Here is a 21,571-nt window from a genome sequence, read left to right as displayed (position 1 = left end):
TGTACCTTTAATGCAATAAAACTGAAAGGTCCCATTTCTTGGTCTGTAAAGACATCAAGAACAGTTGATCAGTCAAGGGAAAATAGTATTTGACCAAAACATGGGGGTGATCCTGTAACGGCTTTATTTTCAGTTGCTAAAACCAATACCTAAATCGGGTAACCTGCTGCAGGTTTTTTAATCAATATTTCATAACCAATGTTCTTTAGTTTCTTTAAAAATACTTACAGGTATGAAAGTGTTTGTGTAGGTGTAATGGTCTTTTTTACATGGACAACCAATAAATTAAAAATGTAAACAATGAAACACAGTGTTGTCCTGCACAAACATGTACCCTAGTCTATCTATTCTAAGCAGGGGACACAGGAAGATCCTTATTCTAATGATGTGGTGGGTCACTGACAACATGGTTAATACCATACCACTCTAAGAACCTAAAGATAATCAGGGTGACTGATCTCAAGCTGTTCAGGAAAAAAGCCCTTTCCACTTTAAAAAAATGGGTGTGACAGAGCATGCACGAGCCCATTTCTCCTCGTGCACGCCGTGTTTAAAATGTGCTGTTCTCATAGCTCATACAAGCTTACTGTGTCAATTTACAGATGAGACCATATAGTGGACATTATAGCGAACTCAGTTAACTGGCCGTTCAGACCGATGATGACCTTTTTTGCTCCGTGGTAACATAACTTCTCTTCTACTGTGCGGTGCCTGCGCCATCTTTGTTATTAGTTGCCGCTGTCGGGTAGCGACAGCCTATGGCGAAAGCGGGAAGCCATGACAGCAAATCCCATAATGCTTTGTGAGGAGAGCTCTCCCCGCAAAGCGTTCCGGGATATATCTGCCTCTTCTGAGGCCTTTCTTTTCTTATCATAGGTACTTTTTCTCTTACGACCCTCAGCGATTTTCAAAGAGCCGCCGTGAGAAAGGTGAGCTTCAATCACTGGGTGAAACCTTAGCTCATATATGCCTGAAAGTGCACATGCTCAGAAAACGTTAGCTAACGGGACGATCATGTAGGATGGCCTTACGGAAACATATCACCAGAATGACTGACGATTAGGAAGACAAATTATTTAGATGATCCACCTGGAAATAAAAGATCCTCTATACCTTTAAGTAAATTTAATGTGTTGGACCTGTGAAAATTATACGCTTATAATTAGTATTTAGAAGAACTTGTAAAAAGTTGAAAATTCCCTCAACCAGGGTCTCTAGATTCCTTCCTATTGATGTTCCTACAGAAAACAAGAGGAAATCCGTTAAATCTGTGATGACTGACAGCTTATTCAGGCCGTTCCTCACCTAGTTTCTAACAGATATTCTTTCCTTCAAGAATTATATAGGTATCAATAATTGATAGATGGAGGAAAAGAACCACTGCAAAGTTGCAGATCTAAAGGAAAATATGATTTTCTCTCCTAAAATCTTGACAAGTTACCCCCTGCATTTAGCATGCTTTTTGTTTAGTTTTTCTAAATCAATCTGAGAAAAATGTACCTGTAAGCTGGCAGCGTCTTCATGCCATATCTCAGAGCATCCTCCCACTGTCCAAGGTGAACAGCAGCATCTAAAGCCAGGTCTGTAACCCTCAGCTTATACAGGTTTTCATCAGGAACTTCAACTCCAGCAGCTGATAAGAGACGGCCGCAGCTCTCCAACAACACCTGCCAATCTATAAGGAGAAGAATGAAGGAAAAGGAACAATAATGCTGAACATCCAATCTAATCCTGTAGACTCCTGAGGGAAGTCTGAGGAATTTTTCAACATAAATGTACAAAATAAATGTGAAAAAATATTTTATATTATTTCAATTTACATCAGATTATTTTATATTAACAGCAGAACTCAAGAAGTGATGCTAGTTAAAGGGAATCCCAGTTTCCTATGGTAGAAACAGGGAAAGGATACTTGACTCAGCGTTCAGTTCTTCCAGTTTGGGTAGCGCCACCTTCAGCTGGAGCCAATTTTCTTCTTCCCCTGACAGCATGAGTTCTTCCTAAACATAAAGAAGTGAACAAACAAACGGATGATAGTTTGAACTAGCCATATAGCTTGGTCCTGAATCATCTTGAAAACACATATTTTGGGCATTTATGCAAACTGACAGAACAACACACTGGTAAACAGGAAATTGGATTAGTGTAAGCAGAATTCCTTTATCACAAATAAGATAATAATAAACAGATCTGGGGAAAATTATTCATATTACTTTAAACATTTTCATGATGGAACGCACACAAAAGATTTCCGCGCACTTTTATCCATGAAGCATTTCCCTTTTTAATGCCAGTTTCTGGTGAGAAAGCCCTTCATCATTTTTAATTAGCTGTGTCAGATTAAAAACTGAAAGATACAAATGCACACCACATTCGTCAGATTTTCACCGTGCTAAGTTCAAGGTGTATGCAGGGTACCTTTCATTTATCTGACACTGTCTGAGGGATGCAGCACTTTTTAAATTGTCACACAAAGTCATACAAAAAAACGGTCAAAGATTACGAAGAGAGAAATGTGAAGCTACCAGGAACCCTTATCCTCTATTGTTGCAATATTCCAGATCTGCAGCCTACCTGCAGCGCCCAGAAGCACAAAGTGTTCAGTGCTCAGAGATGGCCAAGGTAAAGAAGGCTGAAACCTGTCACTGAACAGGACATGCAAGTTAAAACATCAAGACTGGGCCAAGAAATATCTAAAGTCAGTTTTGTCAAAGGTTTTCTGAACCAATGAGATGAGAGTGACTCTTGACGGACCAGATGGATGGGCTGTGGCCTTACCACTAATGGGCACAGAGCTACGATGCCAGCAAGATGGATGCAGCGTACCGGTATGGGCCATTGTTATCAAAGAAGAACTAGTTGGACTTTTTTGAGTTGAAGATGAACTCAACTTCCATGCCTAATGCTTTTTTTTTTAAGTAAACACTTTCTTCAAACACTAATGCAGATTAAAGTCTGCATCTTTCAAGAGGACTTTGATTTTTCCAAAGGATAATGCTCCATCATATTAATGGAGGTGCTCCACTATGTGGCTTGCCGGTACAGGCCTTAAAGATAAAAGAATAATGACGTGAGGCCTTCCCCATCTGACCCGAAATATAGAAAAGTTACATAAAATTAAAAAAGTTAGGTGGGGAGATTTTCAATTTTAATTAATAATTCTTCTCACCAATAGTTAGGCTATAGTTGTGCACACATAGATATTCTCCTAAGAATTCCAAAATCTCACCTTTACTTTCTTAAAAATTTATGTTTGAGGGTTTATTAATGATATTAACCAAGAATACTGTAGTTGTTCATATTAAAATTAATCCATAAAACTTTAACTAGCCTAATAATTATGAGCACAGTGTATTCTATAAGAACATAGTATAGCAATGCACTTTCTATAAGAGATATGCTTTCTTTTTATGAGCTGTTTCACATCAGAAACGGTGCACTTTACAGATCCAACTGATTTAATACAACCGTGCTGCCATTTCATCAGGTGAAACCTGAGCAACCCCTCTTCATCAGCTCGACATTAAAGTGGCTGACAACACAGTGTGCGTGTTGCATTAACAACAAAGGTTTGCCAAGTAACCTGAAAGCCATTGTCCTACAAAACCAACTGGCACACACACACACCCCAGCCTGAACAGGCGTGGCAATTTTGCAAGTCGCTGCATTGGGGAAATGTCATTTAAATCCCAGTATAGAGACATCAAAGACAAAGGTGAAGGTTGACATAAAAAGATGAGAGGAGTAGGGGAAAAGTAAACAGACGGACCAGGACAGAGGCACTGAAATATCAGTGCAGGGAGATGGAACGGGCATAGATGAATGGAAAAGAAAACTGCTGCTGAAAGACAAGATAATTTTCTCATTTTTCAGTAGGTGGCCCGGCAGACATAGGAAGGGTATGAGGAGGTGGAGCGTAACAGAGTGACAGAGAAGAAGAGGAGGACAGCAGGAGATAAGAGAGCATGTCGGAGTGAAGGAGGAAGAAGTAGAGGAGGACAGGAAAAGGTACACTGTGACACGTTATGCACCGACACGCTGTCTGAGCAGCAGAACACAGGTGAATGTGTGTGAAAGATAGAGGGAGGAGGTACATGCATGGGTGTGTTTTAACTTCTCTAAACTTTTTGTGGATCTAAGCAGCAAAAGCTCCCATTCTTCTCCCTTTTGTAACTTTTTTTTAAATCAGTTTTCATTAAAAAAAAAAAGAACTCACCATTTGCATCAAGATAAATTGGCAAAATTTAGTTTTCAATTTTGGAATGTAGGTGTACTATAAACATCCAAGTTTCTCACGCGGAGCTAAAGGCATGGAAGAGTTTACATTTCCATAAGATTAAAGGTGTTACATAAAGTAAACACATGTGTAAAATTTGCATTTTAATCATTTGGACTCAAGTAAGGCTTATGTGACTTGCATTAGGAACCTCACTAAATATGGAAAATAATGCCTATTTAGTGATACAAAGGCTGTGATATTTTTTTCATAAGCATTAAGAAAATAAATGAAATATTGTTTGCTTATCTGCTTACTTTTTCAGAAACATTAAAACTGAACATTCAGAACTTTTACCATTTACTCTACTTGCAGTGTTCATTCCGGTTTTAGGAGAGAATTGTGCCACAAATCCATTCTGAGAAACATGCTGTGAGATAATCTGCAGGTAGAACCTGTTTGTACTCTTATCCTCAGAATAAATATTAGGTAGGGAGGGACTTAGGGGCAAGTTGACACAGAGCAACATCAAAAGGATAAAACCCATGCAGGATCTATGCAGCAGAAACGCATACTTCATTATATTTCCTTTTTACCAGTTTGACTTATTCTAATTTAAAAGTCTTTCTAAACAAACAGTCCATCAGAAGCTGCAAAACTTTAGAGAGGTGTGGATGCAATGTTTTTTATGCTGTGAAAAGTTGCTTTGAAAGCTACTTGTTTGCTTTTCAAACATTATAAAGGTCAGTCATGATTTATTTATTTTTCCTTTACTCTAAAAATAATCCAGCTCCAACTTAAATAAATTGCTTCAATTGCTAAAATCAAGTTACATCAAGTTCATTTAACTGAAATTATTTAGTTTATAAGTTGCAAAGTTAAAGAAATCAAGTTGGGCAAACTTAATTTAAATTACTTAAGTCGGAGCTGCATTCTCTTTTTAGGGTTTATTTCAAAATTAATAGGTTGCATAGCTGTAAAACATTATATATGTATTAAAAGATTCATAAAACGTAACAACATGTATCCGGCATTGGTTATGTTGCAATTTATCAGATGAGATTTTTTTTCTAATCCTACCAGTGACTTATGACAACCATGTCAAACCCACATCTAAAAACCCAAGGTATCCTCTGAAGGTACCGTTGGATATACACTGACATCAGCAGTTTTGACGTGAGAAGATTCAGGATGTTCCCTCAACTATCAACTATCACTATATGGAAACATGCTGTGAAGCCATTTTAAGCTGGGTTAAATTGTTGAAACACAGATAAAGAATTTCCCAAAGATTTCTGAGAAGGATATGGATGATTTCATAAATGCACACCATTTAGGTGTAATTTTTACTTTTTTGTTTTTTATTATCTTGGAGAGAAACCCAACAATTTCCTTTGTGGACCAATCTTCTTGATTGAATGGAATACTCCAAAAACAAAATATCTCTGGAGTATAAATACATGAAGATTTAACTAATAAAATGGAACAATAAAAAGTTGGAAAAACATCTCGCCCAAAAATTTACATTGTTTTACTCCCGGTTTGGATTGTGATTTTGAACTGATATATATATTAAAAAAAAAGTGATTGCAGAGTGTTTTTTTATGATTTCTGTGTCTCTTGCCTCTTGTTTTGAGTCACATCTCTGGCAGCGGCAAATGAAATGGTACTGCTCCTCCAGCTGCTTCTGCCGCTCTTCAGTCAAGGACAGAGTCTCGATGTAACTTATAGTTAACTAAAAACAGGAAAAAGAAAGTGACACAAATATTGAAGTGGACGCAAGTCCTTTCAACAGTACTTTTGAATATATTGTCACAGTGTAGAGCACAGTTCGTGTGATTCTCTGAAAAAGGACAAAACTGATAAATCTGAGTAAAACTGAGCAGGAATGAAACTCTGCTCTGGGAGCATTGTGTGTGGGTGTGTGAGAGTCTCTTCGTCCAGATGGCATGGATGAATCTCATTACATATAGTCACAATGCATCTCATTACACACAGCCACGAGGGATGATGGAAGAAAAATGGGGAAACACTGCCGAGTTAGAAGCTGTCATCCTGCTTATTTTACAGAGATGTTTCACTTGGCTACAGATTAAATAACCCATAACAACGTTAAATTCATCCTGCATCTATTGATATTTGTTAGCACCTGTACAATAAATTTTATTTTATAACAAACCAATTCTATTTGCAGATCATGCATCAACGAAGGTAAAATTATTATTGCAAAGTAAATAAATATTGATAAAATGTGGGAACATAGAAGCAGATGGAACGTAATCAATGAAAGCAGAATCGTGCTCCACATGCTGTAAACATCCAGAATGTATTTCCTCCTTCTTACCTCCTCTTGAGGGCTGATATCCTGGACAGCTCGGAGCTGCAGCCTTGTTCCCTCAAACACCATCACACAGTTTGGCCGACAGTCATGATTTAACAGGGATAAACTGAGGCAGATCAGACATGAAGGAAGGAGATGAGAGGACACAGGAGGGAGAGGAGGAGGGAGAGGAGGAAAACCAGTGGGAGTAGGAAAGGTGAGGAAAAAAGTCAGGGGACAAGGGAGTGGAAAAGGGGTTAGAGGGATACGATCATTTGTGAACAGATTTCAAATTTTTTTGTGTAAAATATGTCATATGAAAAACTAAGATATAATTATCTTTAAAAAGAAGAGCTGAAGTTCATATTATGTCATACAGAAGATTAAAAAATAACTAAAGATTTTTCCAAACTTCAGTTTAATTATTTATGAAATATAAAAATTAAACCACACCCTAAACTGATTTTATAATATTTAAGCTCATTGTTAAAAAAAAAACAAAAAACAACAATGATTCATCAAAGCATGTTGCAGTGAAAAAGCATTAGAAATAATATTAATTCATACAGTTTTATTTAGCAGGGACACAAAGTTCTGGTCAGAGGCTTAAACACATTTGCATGATAAACATACATGTTGGGCTTCATATGATGGATTTTAATGATTTTCGGCGACTTTTTCAAACAAGTTTAAGATCACCAAAAAAAAAAAAAAAATCAAGGGATAGAGTGTCGGCCCCCACTCAATTATTGTCAACTTCATGCTGAAATGAAGCAGCAATTTAGAGACCTTCTGGAGAGATTTTTTTAACTGTGAAAGTTGACAAAAAGGCTGAAGTAAGCCGGAAGGTGTCGAGTGAGCCTGACACTGTAAGACCATTAAGAAATATCAAAGTTACTCCACGGTGGGGATTGTGATGACGGCAGTTCTGCTGCTTAAAACTAAAGTCCATGGAGTAATAAGACAACTTCCAATTCTACCAACTCTGCCACATGGAGTGATCATATGTCCAAAAGGAATAATGCAGGAACCGAAATTAGAGGCATAAAAAGGAAAATGTTTGTTACTTTTTGTGGAATATTTAAATATTGCAGTGTATGTTTATATTTGAGCAAGTATTTATAATTTTGATATTGTGTGTGTTAAAGAAAATCTGCAACAAATTCATATTTTTTGATCAAATGTTTTTATTTTGTTGTTTGTTTATCATTGAAGTTGCAGGCTGTATTACATATTGAGCCACAAAGAAGAACACTATAATATAAATATGCAGTGATATTAAAATCTGGGCCAATATGTGATGATAATATTGTCAATATAAACAGTAACAAATAGGTTGTGAACCCAATTACAAGTTACATCAACGTAGCATCTCCAGACCTCCTGCATTGCATTAGTGCAGTCTACAATGTATATAGTATATAGCTATATACTATACACATACAATATCTTATATCTTGTTTAGAGTATATTGTTTATTTTATATTGTCCATTTACCAACTCAAATTCCTTTAAGTGCAATCCTACTTGCAAATAAAATTGGTTCTGATTATTTTTAAATGTTCCCACGTCGCAGATTTTGCTTCTCTGCTTCAGTTTAATACAATCATCTGCATCATTGTCACGCACCTATTCTAACAAACTGAACTTTTATACATAAAACAGCTTTAAGTGGATCTGCTCTTTTAAAGGTTATAATGTCTGAACAGTTGTTTAGGGTGACGTTCATGGAGTTTAATGCCTCCTTAATTACATCCTAAGAGGAGTTATTAAGGTCAAATCTTTTATAGGAACGTCAGACAGTGAAAACTGCATGTTTGGAACGAGATTAATACAAAGTACAAAAAATAAATTACCCATACACACAGGATAGTATACGGAAAAATGAAGCCCTCTGCTTCTGTCATAACAAAAGCTGCTCTTTACTTCTTTCTGTCAACATCTTACAGACATCAAAAACAATACTACTCAACTTCTGTCACAACAAGTTCATTTCATTTCCCAGATCTATGTTCTGGTTATATTTCTCTTCTTTTGACATCAATAGAGGGATTTCAATCAGCATTCCTGATGCACATTGTAAGCCTGCCAGTATGAGAGGGTTTATGAATAATTAAGCTTATTTTAATAAATAACTTTAACTGGTTTACCCAATTATTATTTTAAAATATGAAACTTTTTTCAATTTACATCTCTGAAGTATACATTTCATGTATAACACGTTATTCTAGCATATCTTCCCCACTGACACTGGATATAATAAGTTCATTGTTATAAATTATGCCATTATAGAAACATTTAAGTATTAGGTAAAACATACGGTTGACCTAATCAGGGATGTTCTGCTAGAGATCGACATTTTTAAAGAGCAGAAAGAAGTTGCAAAAATGTGAAAAAAACAGACCACTAGACTTTTTTTTCGAGTTTGAAGACTTCTTGCTTTACATCCAGAAAGGGATGGATGGATGGATGGATGGATGGATGGGAAGCTAAACGTCTTAAAACTTGGAAAACAAAGTCCAGTGGGTTGTTTTTTAACTGTGACCTGGATGACTGAGAATCTCCATCAGCAAGCTGCAAGAAGAGACTTTTTTTTTTAATTTAATATCACCAAATTTTATTTTATTTAAGGTTTATTGAACCAGGGAGGGACCAGAGGGAGTCCTGCCAGAGGCAGCAAAACTTGCATCTAAATGAAAACAAACAACACATAATTATGTTACAGTCTAAAACAATTAAAGCAACACTGTGTACTGTAAGTTTGGAGTAAAGTATAAGTTTATGTAAAGATGTATTAATTTTCATGTCAATATACAGTATTTGTCAAATATTTATGCTGAACTACTAAAAAAACTATCCTATGTAACTTAGAGTAGGGTTTCTTAACCCTGGTCCTCAGGGCCCACTGTCCTTCATGTTTTAGATGTGTCTCTACTGAAGCACACCTGATTCAAATGATTGCATTTCCTCCTCGACAGCAATCAGATGCTACAAAAGCCTTTTATGTACCTTTTCATTCAGGTCAGGTATTTTGGAGGCAGGGAAGCACCTAAAACATGTAGGATAGTGGGCCTTCAAGACCAGGGTTAAGAGGATCTGTTGCTGAATTAATCGTGTGACCTAGAGCGACAGTTTAGAGCAATTAGGTAACAAAATACATACAGTATGACACTTACATGATCAGATATAGTATTGTTTCTCTGATGTGGAATTTGATTTAGAGGGGTGAATGTAGCCTTGTCTTTACCAGTAACTCCATATTCCAAAACACCAAGGTAGACTAGTTAATGCTGTGCAGTACAGTGTTAACTGTTGCTTTTAAGGGCACTGAACTAAGAAGTTACACCTATCAATCTGAATGACTAAAAGGGTCTCTTTAAGATACAATTCAAGAAAAAAAAAAATCACAATTTATGAAGGTTATCTCTAGGATCTTTGTCTGGTCTTAAAGGTATAGAGGACGATCTTTTATTTCTGGGTGGACCATCTAAATAAGTGATCGTCCTAATTGTCAATCATTCTGGTGAGGTGTTTCCTTAAGGCCGTCCTACATGCTCGTCCCGTTAGCTATCTTTTTCTGCGCATGTGCACTTTCAGGCATATATGTGTGGTGAGCTACGGTTTCAGATAGTCATTGAAGCTTTGAAAATGGCTGAGGGTCATAAGAACAAAAGTGTCTAAGAAGTGTATGAGAAGAAAAGAAAGGCCTCAGAAGAGGCAGATATATCTCAGTATTAAATTTGCTGTTACAGCCACCCGCGGTCACCATAGGCTGCTCCTACCCTACAGCAGCCACTAATAATAAAGAGGAGGAGTTACATGACCAACGGGGAAGTGATCATCTGTTCGAATGGCAAGTTGACTGAGTTCACTATAAAGTCCACTACATATTCCCGCTCTTTATAGTGATTGAGGGATTTAGGGGTTAGGGCGGTTGCTCGGGCACAGTAAGCTTGTATGAGCTATGAGAACAGCAACTTTTAAAGGAGAAGGCTGGTCATATTAAACATACTTTAAACATAAAATTATTACATACTGTTCAATGCATAAGTGTCATTAATTATTAGGTATTAAATAGGTATTTTTCATTTCAATGTGCTTTACTGGTTTGTGATGTCACAGAGCAGTATCGGCTGTTGAGCAAGTCCCGTGCTGTTTCTGGTGTTTGTCACAACGCGCTATTATCCAAGTCATCTTAAAAACATTCTTCTTCATTATTCTTCTTCTACATATAACGAGTGAGGTCATCCAGTAAAAATTAAAAGGTTTTTATACATACCTGTAACACACCTGTAAGACATTTCCCTCTAGGATGGATACAGACACAGTGGGGTGTGGTTCATTTGTAAATGAACAAAAACTAGAAAAGAGCTCTTCAAATCTATCCCTGTGACAGAATATCTGAATAAAACGAATATTACATTGATTGGCCTCTGCAGAGCAGGATGACCAACAGAAGAAAAAATCCAAGACATCGGGGGAGCAGGAATGCATCTTAAAGTTGCAGCATAGAAGCTCTCAAACAGTGCAGCCTTGACCTTCAATATGATCGTGAAGATGAATCAGACCTAATTGTTACGTAACTTTGATCACACAAAACAACTTAGTATATCATAGCAGTATTTGCATAAATTAACTGAAAATTTAAGCATTAAACCCAAGAGAGAGTCTGCAAAATGGATTTTTACCCGAAACTAAATCTTTAAATCTCTACCTGATGAGTATATTACCTCAAGCATAATGAGAATTAAAGTCATTTTAAGGAGCCCACCACACAACAAATAGACATTTAATATTACTGCACATGTGGCTGGGAAAAAACACTGGAGGGGGTTTGTGTGCTTTAACAGCGCCTCCATTACTGCAGCTATCGTTCATCATATTCAGCGAAACAATGGGTGCATGAGATTAGGAATGCGTGTTCAGCCTTTGTAAAACCATCAATAACGCCCCTGGCTTTGCTCTACAGTGGAGTAGTTGCAGGTTGAATACCAACTAGACGTCAAGCTACCGAAAGATGCTTTTATCTTGAAGGAGAGCAGCTCATTAGCATGTTAATCAGAATAATTGACTAAACCAAGTCTCACATAAACGTACCTTGGAGAGTAAATGTTGCAGTGTAGCAGAGTGGAGTGGGACATGTGAAAGTGCAGAATATGATTCCTTACATTGAGCCAATATGTACTGAGAAAACATCTTAGAACTTCCACAAGTTATTTAAAAACAAGCCTATTATTTTATAAAGCAGACATGGAGACCTCTAGCCCTCATGAGCTGCTGTCTTGTGTGATTCTGATGTTTCCATATTTTAACCTACATGACTTAGACAGCTGCATCAGCAGGCCTTTATAGAATGTGCTGAGAAAATACATTTATAACTTACAAGACCAAAACAACCCAACTCTTAAAACAGATGAAACTGAATTAGTTATGTTAAAATGTAAAAGTACTATGAAATAAGATTTAGAAAATCAGAGCTTCACAGTATGCTGTAAGCTGGTATGTTTTAGTTCATAATGTCAATACTTCTTGGCATTTCATTACTTCCTTCCTTTTTGTAGCCGTAATAAAGAACAAACAAAACATGTTTCTAATTAACTTTTAGCTAAGCATTTATACCAAAATATGGATTAAGATATTAAGATGAAAAAAATTTATACATAAAGGTTAATTAAAGGAACTAGAGGCATAAATGGAGATTCAAGAGGAACATGACTGGTGCTGCAGGTTGATGCAAGCCAAGCAGGTTGTATTCACAGCACTGCACTGATGATGCTGTTGTACTATGTGACGTTTACTTCAAGACTACTTTGTATAAATTATTATTATATGCATATAATAATATGTATATATATATATATATATACATATAATAATATGCATATATATGCATAGATGCATATATTATTATATGCATATTTAGCTTTCACATACTAATGCATTTTATTTGTTTTTGTTTCCACAAAAAAAAATTCTGATCATTAAGAAAATTCAAATGCAGACAACGATCTCCAGATGAAATTTTTTTCTCTAAATTATGAAAACAAAAACTCTATCCAAACTACCGGTAATACGTTCTTATGCAAATAACCACCATTGAGCGTTTTTAGGACTTTTTCTAATCTGAATTAACTACGTCTGGACTAGTCGTCGACTGTTAAAAGGCTGAACACTCTTTGGAAGGTTGACTCCATGTTTTCTCTATTTGAGGATAATGGAAGCAGCATCCATTCGTTTTAGTCCCACAGCCTTAGAAATGGTGTTGTAACCCTTTCCGGACTGATTGATGACGTTTTCTATCAGCTCCACCTGGTCTAGCTCTACTTTTGCTGCAGCTTCTGTTTAAGTGTCATCTTGATGTAGATGCAGAAATCATGGTTGACGGTGGCTTGTAAAACAAACTAAATTAACACGATTAATCCCAATTAATTCTTGATTTACCGACATGGGGTAAAAAAAATAGTAAACTAAGACAAATAATGTGAAAATTCATCTTTAAAAAATGCTTCAAAAAACTAAAACAGAATTAACTTTAATATGAGAAATTAACAATGTCAGGCAGTAGTGATAAACAATGAAAAATATTCTAATTTCACTAGTTACAATCTCTGAACAGGGTTTAAAAGAGAGGCTTCAAATCCGGTCCCCCTGCAAGAAGCTCAGAGAGTAAGTTAGCGCCTCCTATTCGTAAATATTACAACTAAGGTTGTTGGATTGTAATCAAGGTATAGCAACCTCCCACCACAAAGCTACATCCAAAAGTCCAACCTCCATACAATCGCAGATTTCTACCTGCTTTTATCTGATTTGGCCCTGGTTACTGTAGTGGTGATCCAGTATAGTTAAAAAGGAAACAAGCTCACAGCTAAATGATCTTGAAATGAGCAAAAATGTCTTGAATGAAGTGTTTGAGTAGGTAAATACGATGATTTTCAAATGGAATTAGTTTTTTTTTTTACTCTTAAAATAAGATATTAGATAATATGCACTTGAAATGATGAATAAAAAGTTTCCTTTAATGGAAACACACCTTTATTCCTAACAGAGTACTCATAAATTCTGCAGGATAATAAGCACTGAAGCAATGATGTAGGAGGAATAATTAGGAGAAAAAGCCAACTGAACAGAAAGAAGTACTTTCTGAAAAAGAGACAAAATAAGAAAATAAACAGACTAGTTGAACTGAGGTGCAACCTTAGCAGAATAATCCTCCCTTTCTTTAGCTAACCCATGGTTGCTAAGCAACCTAAAATACGAATAGGCAGGGGAGCATCCTGCAAACGGGTGCATCATTAATGGATGAGTAAAGACACAGCTCACACCCAGACACAGTTTGGCTGAGCTTCACTGATGCCGCTGTGACCATCTGACATCTCAACGTCGGCCAGATAAACTGGCTGGGAAACCTGCAGCATTAGTGACCACAAGCATGACTGTGCGTGTAGCAGCAATAACAGCATGTACAACAACAGGCCAAATCCCACCCCATTCACCCAGGAAGCAATAGAGGGATTACTGAGCGTATCGGCATCCTGTGTGTGTTTGTGCATAGATCTTTTACTTTCACAGTCCAGGCAGAAACCGTTTCATCATTTATACAGCGGCTCTAGTCAACTCTCGTTTTTTCCATAAAAAATTTGGCTTCTGTCGTGGAAACGTTGTGATGATATTCTTTCCATTTTTTTCACCTAACAAGGAAAAAATAACTCATGTCCTCTCTCCTACTTTCCTTTGCTCCTGACTTCAAAGAAGTGTCAGGCCAGAGCGGGAAGCACTGTGAGGGCTTTGAACGAGCGTGAGCGAAGGACTGATGGGGCAAATACTGTATCTCCAAGCTGCTTTTTAATCCTGTGAAAGTTACAGGTCTGGGCAAGATGAGTTATACTAAAATTAATTGAACATTTTACTTCTGTGGGCTTCAAATCCTGACATTTTATACATGCAAGACTAATAAAAGAAATCGTGTGGTACCTTGGATAGAGCCCCACTCCAACCTCCTGCAGCTCCCCGTCACTGATGGTGAAACAATTACACGTCACCTTAAGGAGAAATAGGGAATAAAAAAAACAAGACAAGGGAGAGAGAGTTATTATCAGTTAAAATGCTTCAGGGATTCAACAATATCTCTAATCATATGTTATTCTCACAAAGCTCTGGCATTTGCTGAACCACAGCAGCGCTTAGATGAAACCTTGCATGAAGACACAGGTGTTTAGATTGTCTGAAATTACCACCAGGTTATTTTTAACAGAAAAAAAAAACTATTAAGAAGAGAAACAAAGGGTTTTGAATAAAAAAACTGCAGCAATGCCTCTACCAGAAATAGAAAAAAATATATATCTGGAAGTTGGAAAAATTACACAAATTCAGACAAAAATCTAATCTAAATCTAGTTTAGTCCAAGTTTGAGATAATCTTTCAGTTTAGACACACTTTATTGTTATTAGGTTTTCAACCAAGTTATTCTTTATTTGTGTCAAAGAAGAGAGGGAAATAAAGGCAATTAACTAATTAATTAAAGGGCTGAAGGTAATGCTTATGTTAGAATGAAACGGATAAAAAATAAAAGCTTTCAGTTGTTTCGATCAGCTAAAGCTCAAAGATCAACCTTTTACTGAGAAATCTCAGAAAATCGCCACATTGAGGCTTCAACTGGAAAAGTCCTGCAGTGAATTAAATGATTTAGCTGCCAACAAGTTCGAGTAAACAAAATTAATTAAGACTACAGGAAATTTTAACATAAAACATCCAGTGAAGTAAAAAAAAACAAAAAAACATCTCTGATCTAAAATAATGTTGGAAAAGCTTTGAATGACTGGGATCATTCAAGTGTTTGGTAAAAATCCAACTTGGAAATAAAACCACTTGAAGCACCAAGAGTTTCCACAGACACACAGTGAAGAGCCTGGACAGGAGGAGCATTCATAGAGCGGCAGTTTGGATTAGTTGAAGGAAAACTCAGTGGAGCAGAGCTTCCCTTTCTACAGTTCATTTAATTTAGATAGTTATTTACATAGAGATGTAGTTATTCACACTGGAGCACGTTTTGGTCCCAAACCTCTATAATAAAGCAGAATTCTGAAAAGAACATGTTGTTTGATCGTCTGTACAGTAGATTTCAAATCTTCCACCTGCATTCCAGCGCAGAGCATCGCTGCCTATTAGTTAATGACTACAGGTCTTATGTTTTGCTAATCATACCTCAGATTAATATGTCGCTTTCATTCTCCATCTTTTTTTCCCCTAGCTGTTGTTTCAATTGCTCTCTCTTTCCCTTCCCCTTGCTTGATCTCTTTTTTTCCACTTAACTGTGGGGTTAAAGGAAGAACATCTTTTTGAGAATGGAAAAAAACCTCCATGGGAAAAAAAAAACCTGTAAGGTTACCTACGCAGCTTACTATTTCCTTATGTTAGATCAATGCATATATGTGCAAAATTTAGCTTTGGCCATTTCGTTTTCTACAACAAAGTAGGCAGTTTTAAGAAGCCCCTTTATTTCATCTTCATGCTGCAGTTGCACATTGTGGAAAGTGTTGGCCATTAATTGTTTTGCTGAATCTGCCTTACGTTTCTTTATCACTGCTGCAGTGGGAGAAACACCATGAGACTGGTGGCGCAAAGTTGAGTTTTTTTAAGCTTTTGCTGGTAAAGGGTACGGGACAGTAAGTTTTACAGATGAAGCAGCTCATTTCACCGGGGATAAAGCTTTAGTCAGTTAGGCTGAAATGTAAATGAAATATTGTGTAAATTAAACATTTGGGATATTTTAAAGGTTAAAGACATTGAATCTGATAACCACTGGTTTGCTAGCCAAAAACCTAAACTGCTATAAGAGAAAAGGAAGAAAGAAAAGAGCGCGCACCAGTGAGTAGCGGAAACGTTCTTCTTCATCTGAATCCAAAGAAACGTCCACATTAGTAGCTACACATCGCCATGATTTTTCAAAGAGGGAATTTCCCGCAATATAAAAATTGCGTGGATGGATTAGATAATGCATTATTCCCATTATCACGCAGTGAACAGTAAATCCAACTTTTTAATATTTTAAACCTAAACAAAATTGTTTAATTTGTATCTTTTAATTGTTTTGTTTGCAGATATTTTGGAGTTTAGAGACTATAAGTGATTGAAATTCTTTACCTTGTGTCAACTTTTGCATTGCATTTACGATAATGGTTTAATTAAATTACACTTTAATACTTAAGTAAAATTAAGCTTCTAACATTAATAAGCTGATTTATTTGTCCTTCAACCAGTAACATCCCCTGTGTTACTCCAGTTCCTTGCCTGGCTAAAAAAATTAATAAATGAAACAAAGTGCAACAACAGCTAATTTAACCTTTTCAAGCTTTATTTGCATCGCTGTAAATTTCACAGTTCCTTGCAGCTGTTTAAAGGACTGCAGAAAACTCTTCATTTTTAACAGCAGTAATAAACAAGCCATAGCTGTAAAAAGCTAATTAAAGCAATACTGTTTGGCCAAAATCATTAAAGCCCACATTTTATTTCTGTTGTACAATGTGTTTCCTTTAGACAGAAAAACGAGCTAATCTGAAACCGTTTACTTAAACTACAGCGGCTTACAGTACGGTCATGATGGATTTATCAAAATATCCTCTGTGACGGAGAGGTCAAACAATACTTGATGTAACTGAACAGATGGGTGAGCATATCGCCCATCAGTAACCATGGCAACGGCCATTTCCTCCATGCAATAAGAGCCTCCTACCTGTTTATTTATAACCTGCCTGTTAATAATGAGAGCCCTCCACAGATGTGAAGGAGTTCACATGAGGTGAAAGTGGTGAAGTGTTAGTGAGGAGGGACCGGGTCTGGAGGAGCAAAGAGGAAACAGTCTGACTGGCTGCTGTCTAGCCGGCCTAAATGAAGGAATTAAACTCTACATAATTAGATAAGAAAACCTCTGCAGCAAATAAAGAAGGTGCTAAGCATGGATGACAACCCTGATATGATAGAGACAATATCATAATTACTGTGTTGAACTTTCCCCTACTGCATCTGAACAAAAGACGCCAATCTAATAATCTTACCATATTAAGGGTTATTCTTCAGAAATCGTCCAGAGAGTGTCAGCCTCAGCACCCCTTCATTTGTTCGCCTAGTTATTTTTTTTTATAGCCTGTCATAAACAATATCCATGATATTGAGCTTTAGATGAAAGTTGCAGACGTTGAAAATGAAAGTGCGGAACAATGGCAGGCGAGCCAGCGTGGAGTGAGGAGAGTGAGCGAATGATGCTGAGATCAAACATGTCAATCTCAATGTAGACAAAAAGAAGTGAAAAAGAAAGTAATGGTGTAATTTACGGACTTGATATTGTGTCTGCAGTAAATATCTGTCATTAACATCTCAAATATTAGATACTGATCAGTATTTTCAAAAAGAAATATTCTTATTTAACTTAATAAACACATTACATTACTTAAGAAAAAAAAAACACTTTTCATTTTATTTTTTAAAATAAAAACATCTAAAGCTAACATACAATTCAGAAGATTTGAATCTAAGCTTAAGATGCTGTTTTTTAGAATTGAACAGGTAAGTGAGACACTCCAATGGAATAAGTCAATTTACATTTAAAATAAGAAAAAACAGTCTCCTATTCCAAGTGCATAATATCTAATTGTCTTATTTTTAGGCTAAACATACTGATTCCATTGACATTTCATTTTAATTAATTACTCAAATTAAGTCTTACTTTAAAAAAAAGGTGGAAACTCATTTTTAGATTATTTTTGTAGAGTAATGTTTAAGTTCATACTTGACTCCTTATAAAACATTAGAATTTAAAATACTTCCTCAATAGAAACACTAAGACTAAAATGGTGTCAAACAACAGCCCATTTTAGAATCTAACAGATCAATATTTGTGGAAAAAGCATCTAAAATACCTACAGTAGGTGACATTTTAACATTTTTAGTTAAAATAAATTCCTCCAAAGGCGGGAAAGCAGTTTTTTTAGGACAGAGATAAACCAGTTTGGTCACCCAACACTGGTATATTAAGTAGGTTTGCTTTGCCCTGTCTAGCCAGCTAAAATAAAATAAACTTGTCACTGTAAGGTTTAACTTTAAGGTAGCTGGAATTGGTTCAATTACTGTCAATCTGAAAAAACTACAAAGGCCATCAGACCAAATCAAAGGCAGTATATCTGCCACTGCTGTGTGTGTGTCTGTTTTCTTTGATAAAGTATTCATGACCTAATCACAGTACTTTCATCTCTCCATTGACAGGCAGAAAAACATAAAAACACAAGGCTAAACATCATATTCTCCCAGAGTCTGCCTGTAGAGATAGCACCAAGTAAAGACTGGATAAACTTTAAGGCAGTGAGTCGCATATTTTTATTCAAATGACTGGAGACGTTAAAAACAGGACAACAATAAATGTATGCATTATAAATCAAACTGTAAAGTTATTGAACTCTGCTTCTTCTTATTAGCCGTCTTAATTTTTCTTTTGCAAAATTTATCTTTGATGACCAGATTAGCCGATGCTGAGATTTTGGATTCCATGAACTCACTGCAGCTTGGTAGCAGAGCATAATTTGAATTAAGATTAATTTAAAATGGGTGACTCTAAAAATCGAATTTATAAGTGAACTCATAGTCTTGTTTTCAAATGATTAATTCATGCAAAAGTATTTTCTTTTTAATCAACGTACAACTGCTTTTTATACAAAAGAGGAAGATCATTCTTTCACCTAAATTAAGTTTGGTACAAAGACTTTTGTACCCACATGGTGTAAACAAAAGAGTACAGCTCTCAAGACATTTCCATTTCTTAAACTGCAGCAGTGATAAAATGTAAACATGGTGATCAAATGTAAACATAAGACTGAGATATGATTTACAATTTTTCCAACATTCAGCGCTTTTTTTTTCTTGTTTTATTCGAAATTCTGCAGCCTAATGGCAGTGCGGAAGAAGCTGTTTCAAAATCTGCTGGATGGCCTCGGGACACACAGTGCTGGAATAAAATGTCTTTAATGGAGGGAAGAGGAGTCCTGATGATCTTCTCTGCTGTTCTCACCACTCTTCCCACTTTCTTTCAGTCTGAGGAGCTGCAGCCTCAACACCACACAGTGAGACAGCTGGTCTCTATGGTGCTTCTGTAGAAGGTTGTGAGGATGGGTCGGGGCAGGTGGGCTCTCCTCATCCTTTGCAGGAAGTACATGCACTTCTGTGCCCTTTTGACCAGTGAGGCGGTGTTTACAGTCCAGTTTAGGGTGTCTGTGATGTGTCTGAATTTGGTGCTGCTGACCACCTCTACAGCTGAGCTTTTGATGAGCAGTGGAGCATGGTTAGGACGGTTCTTCCTCAACTCAACAATGATCTCCTGTGTTTTCTCCACATTAAGGATCAGGTTTTTGTCTCCGCACCAGCCGCTCCACCTTCTCTCTGTAGTCCTGGTCATTGTCTCACCACCGGTAAGTGAAAATGGGGACGAGCACATAGGACGGCCTTAAGTAAACATATCACCAGAATGATTGACAATTAGGAGGACCACTTATTTTGATGATCTTCCACTATACATCTTCCACTATACCTTTAAAGTTATGCAAAAAAGAAGAAAATGGTTTGCAGCAAATTAACTACACATACGAAGTGTAATGTCATGTAAAGTTTATGTTAGACATTAATAAACAGGAAGTAGAAGTTGGAAACTAGCATGGACCACACAGAGAAAAAAACAAGTGAGTTTTTCAGGACTATGATACCTTTAGACCAGTGCTAATTGTTCTGTCATAACAACTTGTGTTAGAGCTGCCAAATGCTGTCAAGGGACAGAGACATAGGTGCTGTCCAAGCTTACATCCATCATGGACAACACCTTCCACCCTCTGCACCAGACTGTAGAGGAGCTACCAGTGCGACAGTAATTATTCAGCAAATGTGTTTCGATCCTCTGTTTAGTAGCTTTAACTGCTTTTTCGGAAAATTAAGGGAAGTTATTTCAAATGTTTTTATCTTCTTTTTAAACCTCTCCATGAACCTTTTCTGATGCAATACTTCAAAATGCACATTAAAAAAATGCACATTAAATTTGAATTATAATCTAAAAACCTTCACGGTGAATACTGAACATCTCAAGCAGTAAGCTAGAGTGCATTGTTCATATAAAAAGAAGTCTCCATTTTCAATATATCTTAGTTGTCCTCACTCAGCACAGAGTCTAAATAGGGATAGATGTGCATGTGTGTTAAAATTATGCTCAGTGCTCTGAGCAGTAACTTCATATCTTGTCTGTCCCTGTGCTGACCATTTGCTCCTCATTGCCCATCAGGGCATATTTTGCAGAATAACACATTCCCATCCGAGCTGTCGAGTCCAGCAAAGGTTAAGTTTAGCATAAAAGATAAAAATATTCTGCATTCTGGAGACTCACAATGACAGGATTGACTTATAAATGAATTCATAAACCTTGAAACTTTTCACATTGTATCCAAGGCAAAAACAAAGAATAATGGACTTTTATAATTATGTGATAGACCAAGCATAAAACAATGTTGCAAAGATGACTGAGCACATATTTCAGTTACTAGACCTGCAAGACGAGTAGAGGCAAACCCAGCTGTAACTTCAGCCAAACGTGGCTCTACAAAGAAATGGACGTGGAGGTTGGGAGGGGATTTCAACTTGTAAACAACTTTGAAAACTGGTCAATGCTTTTTCTCCTAATTTCTCAAACACATGCATTGTAGCATGATGAAGTGAGAACATTTTCAAAAGCTTTTAATGCTTTGAAAATGTTACATTTCATCATTTCCATCAACTTTTCCAATTTATGAAGATAAAGCAATATGCCACAGTACTCTTGCAATATATAAACTTCACATTGTTTACCAAATACATTCAAATTTCATTGTTTCATCATAATACTGCACGATTAATCTAATTGCAATTGCAGTCGCGATGTCATGCTGGACAATTATGTTATCACATAAGACTTCGATTTGCGATTTTGTATGAAGTATGAAATTGGACAAAAGTTGGACGAAACAAGCAAGACC

The 21,571-nt window shown here is 36.5% G+C and overlaps 1 protein-coding gene across 1 annotated transcript in view; it reads right to left on the bottom strand.

The window, feature by feature from the left end:
- Positions 1–21,571, bottom strand: part of smyd3 (SET and MYND domain containing 3) — an 89,685-nt gene that overhangs the window by 15,569 nt on the left and 52,545 nt on the right. Inside the window, exons 6-10 of the mRNA XM_015401795.1 lie at positions 14,508–14,575; positions 6,561–6,663; positions 5,841–5,951; positions 1,913–2,000; positions 1,501–1,675 (exon numbers count right to left, since the gene is read on the bottom strand). Of these exons, the coding sequence (XP_015257281.1) occupies positions 1,501–1,675; positions 1,913–2,000; positions 5,841–5,951; positions 6,561–6,663; positions 14,508–14,575 (545 nt within the window). The remainder of the gene's footprint in view (positions 1–1,500; positions 1,676–1,912; positions 2,001–5,840; positions 5,952–6,560; positions 6,664–14,507; positions 14,576–21,571) is intronic.

This window comes from Cyprinodon variegatus, unplaced genomic scaffold (assembly GCF_000732505.1).
Source record: "Cyprinodon variegatus isolate N-32 unplaced genomic scaffold, C_variegatus-1.0 Scaffold1259, whole genome shotgun sequence".
NCBI classification, from domain to species: Eukaryota; Metazoa; Chordata; class Actinopteri; order Cyprinodontiformes; family Cyprinodontidae; genus Cyprinodon; species Cyprinodon variegatus.
This window is presented reverse-complemented; position numbering and strand designations above follow the sequence as displayed.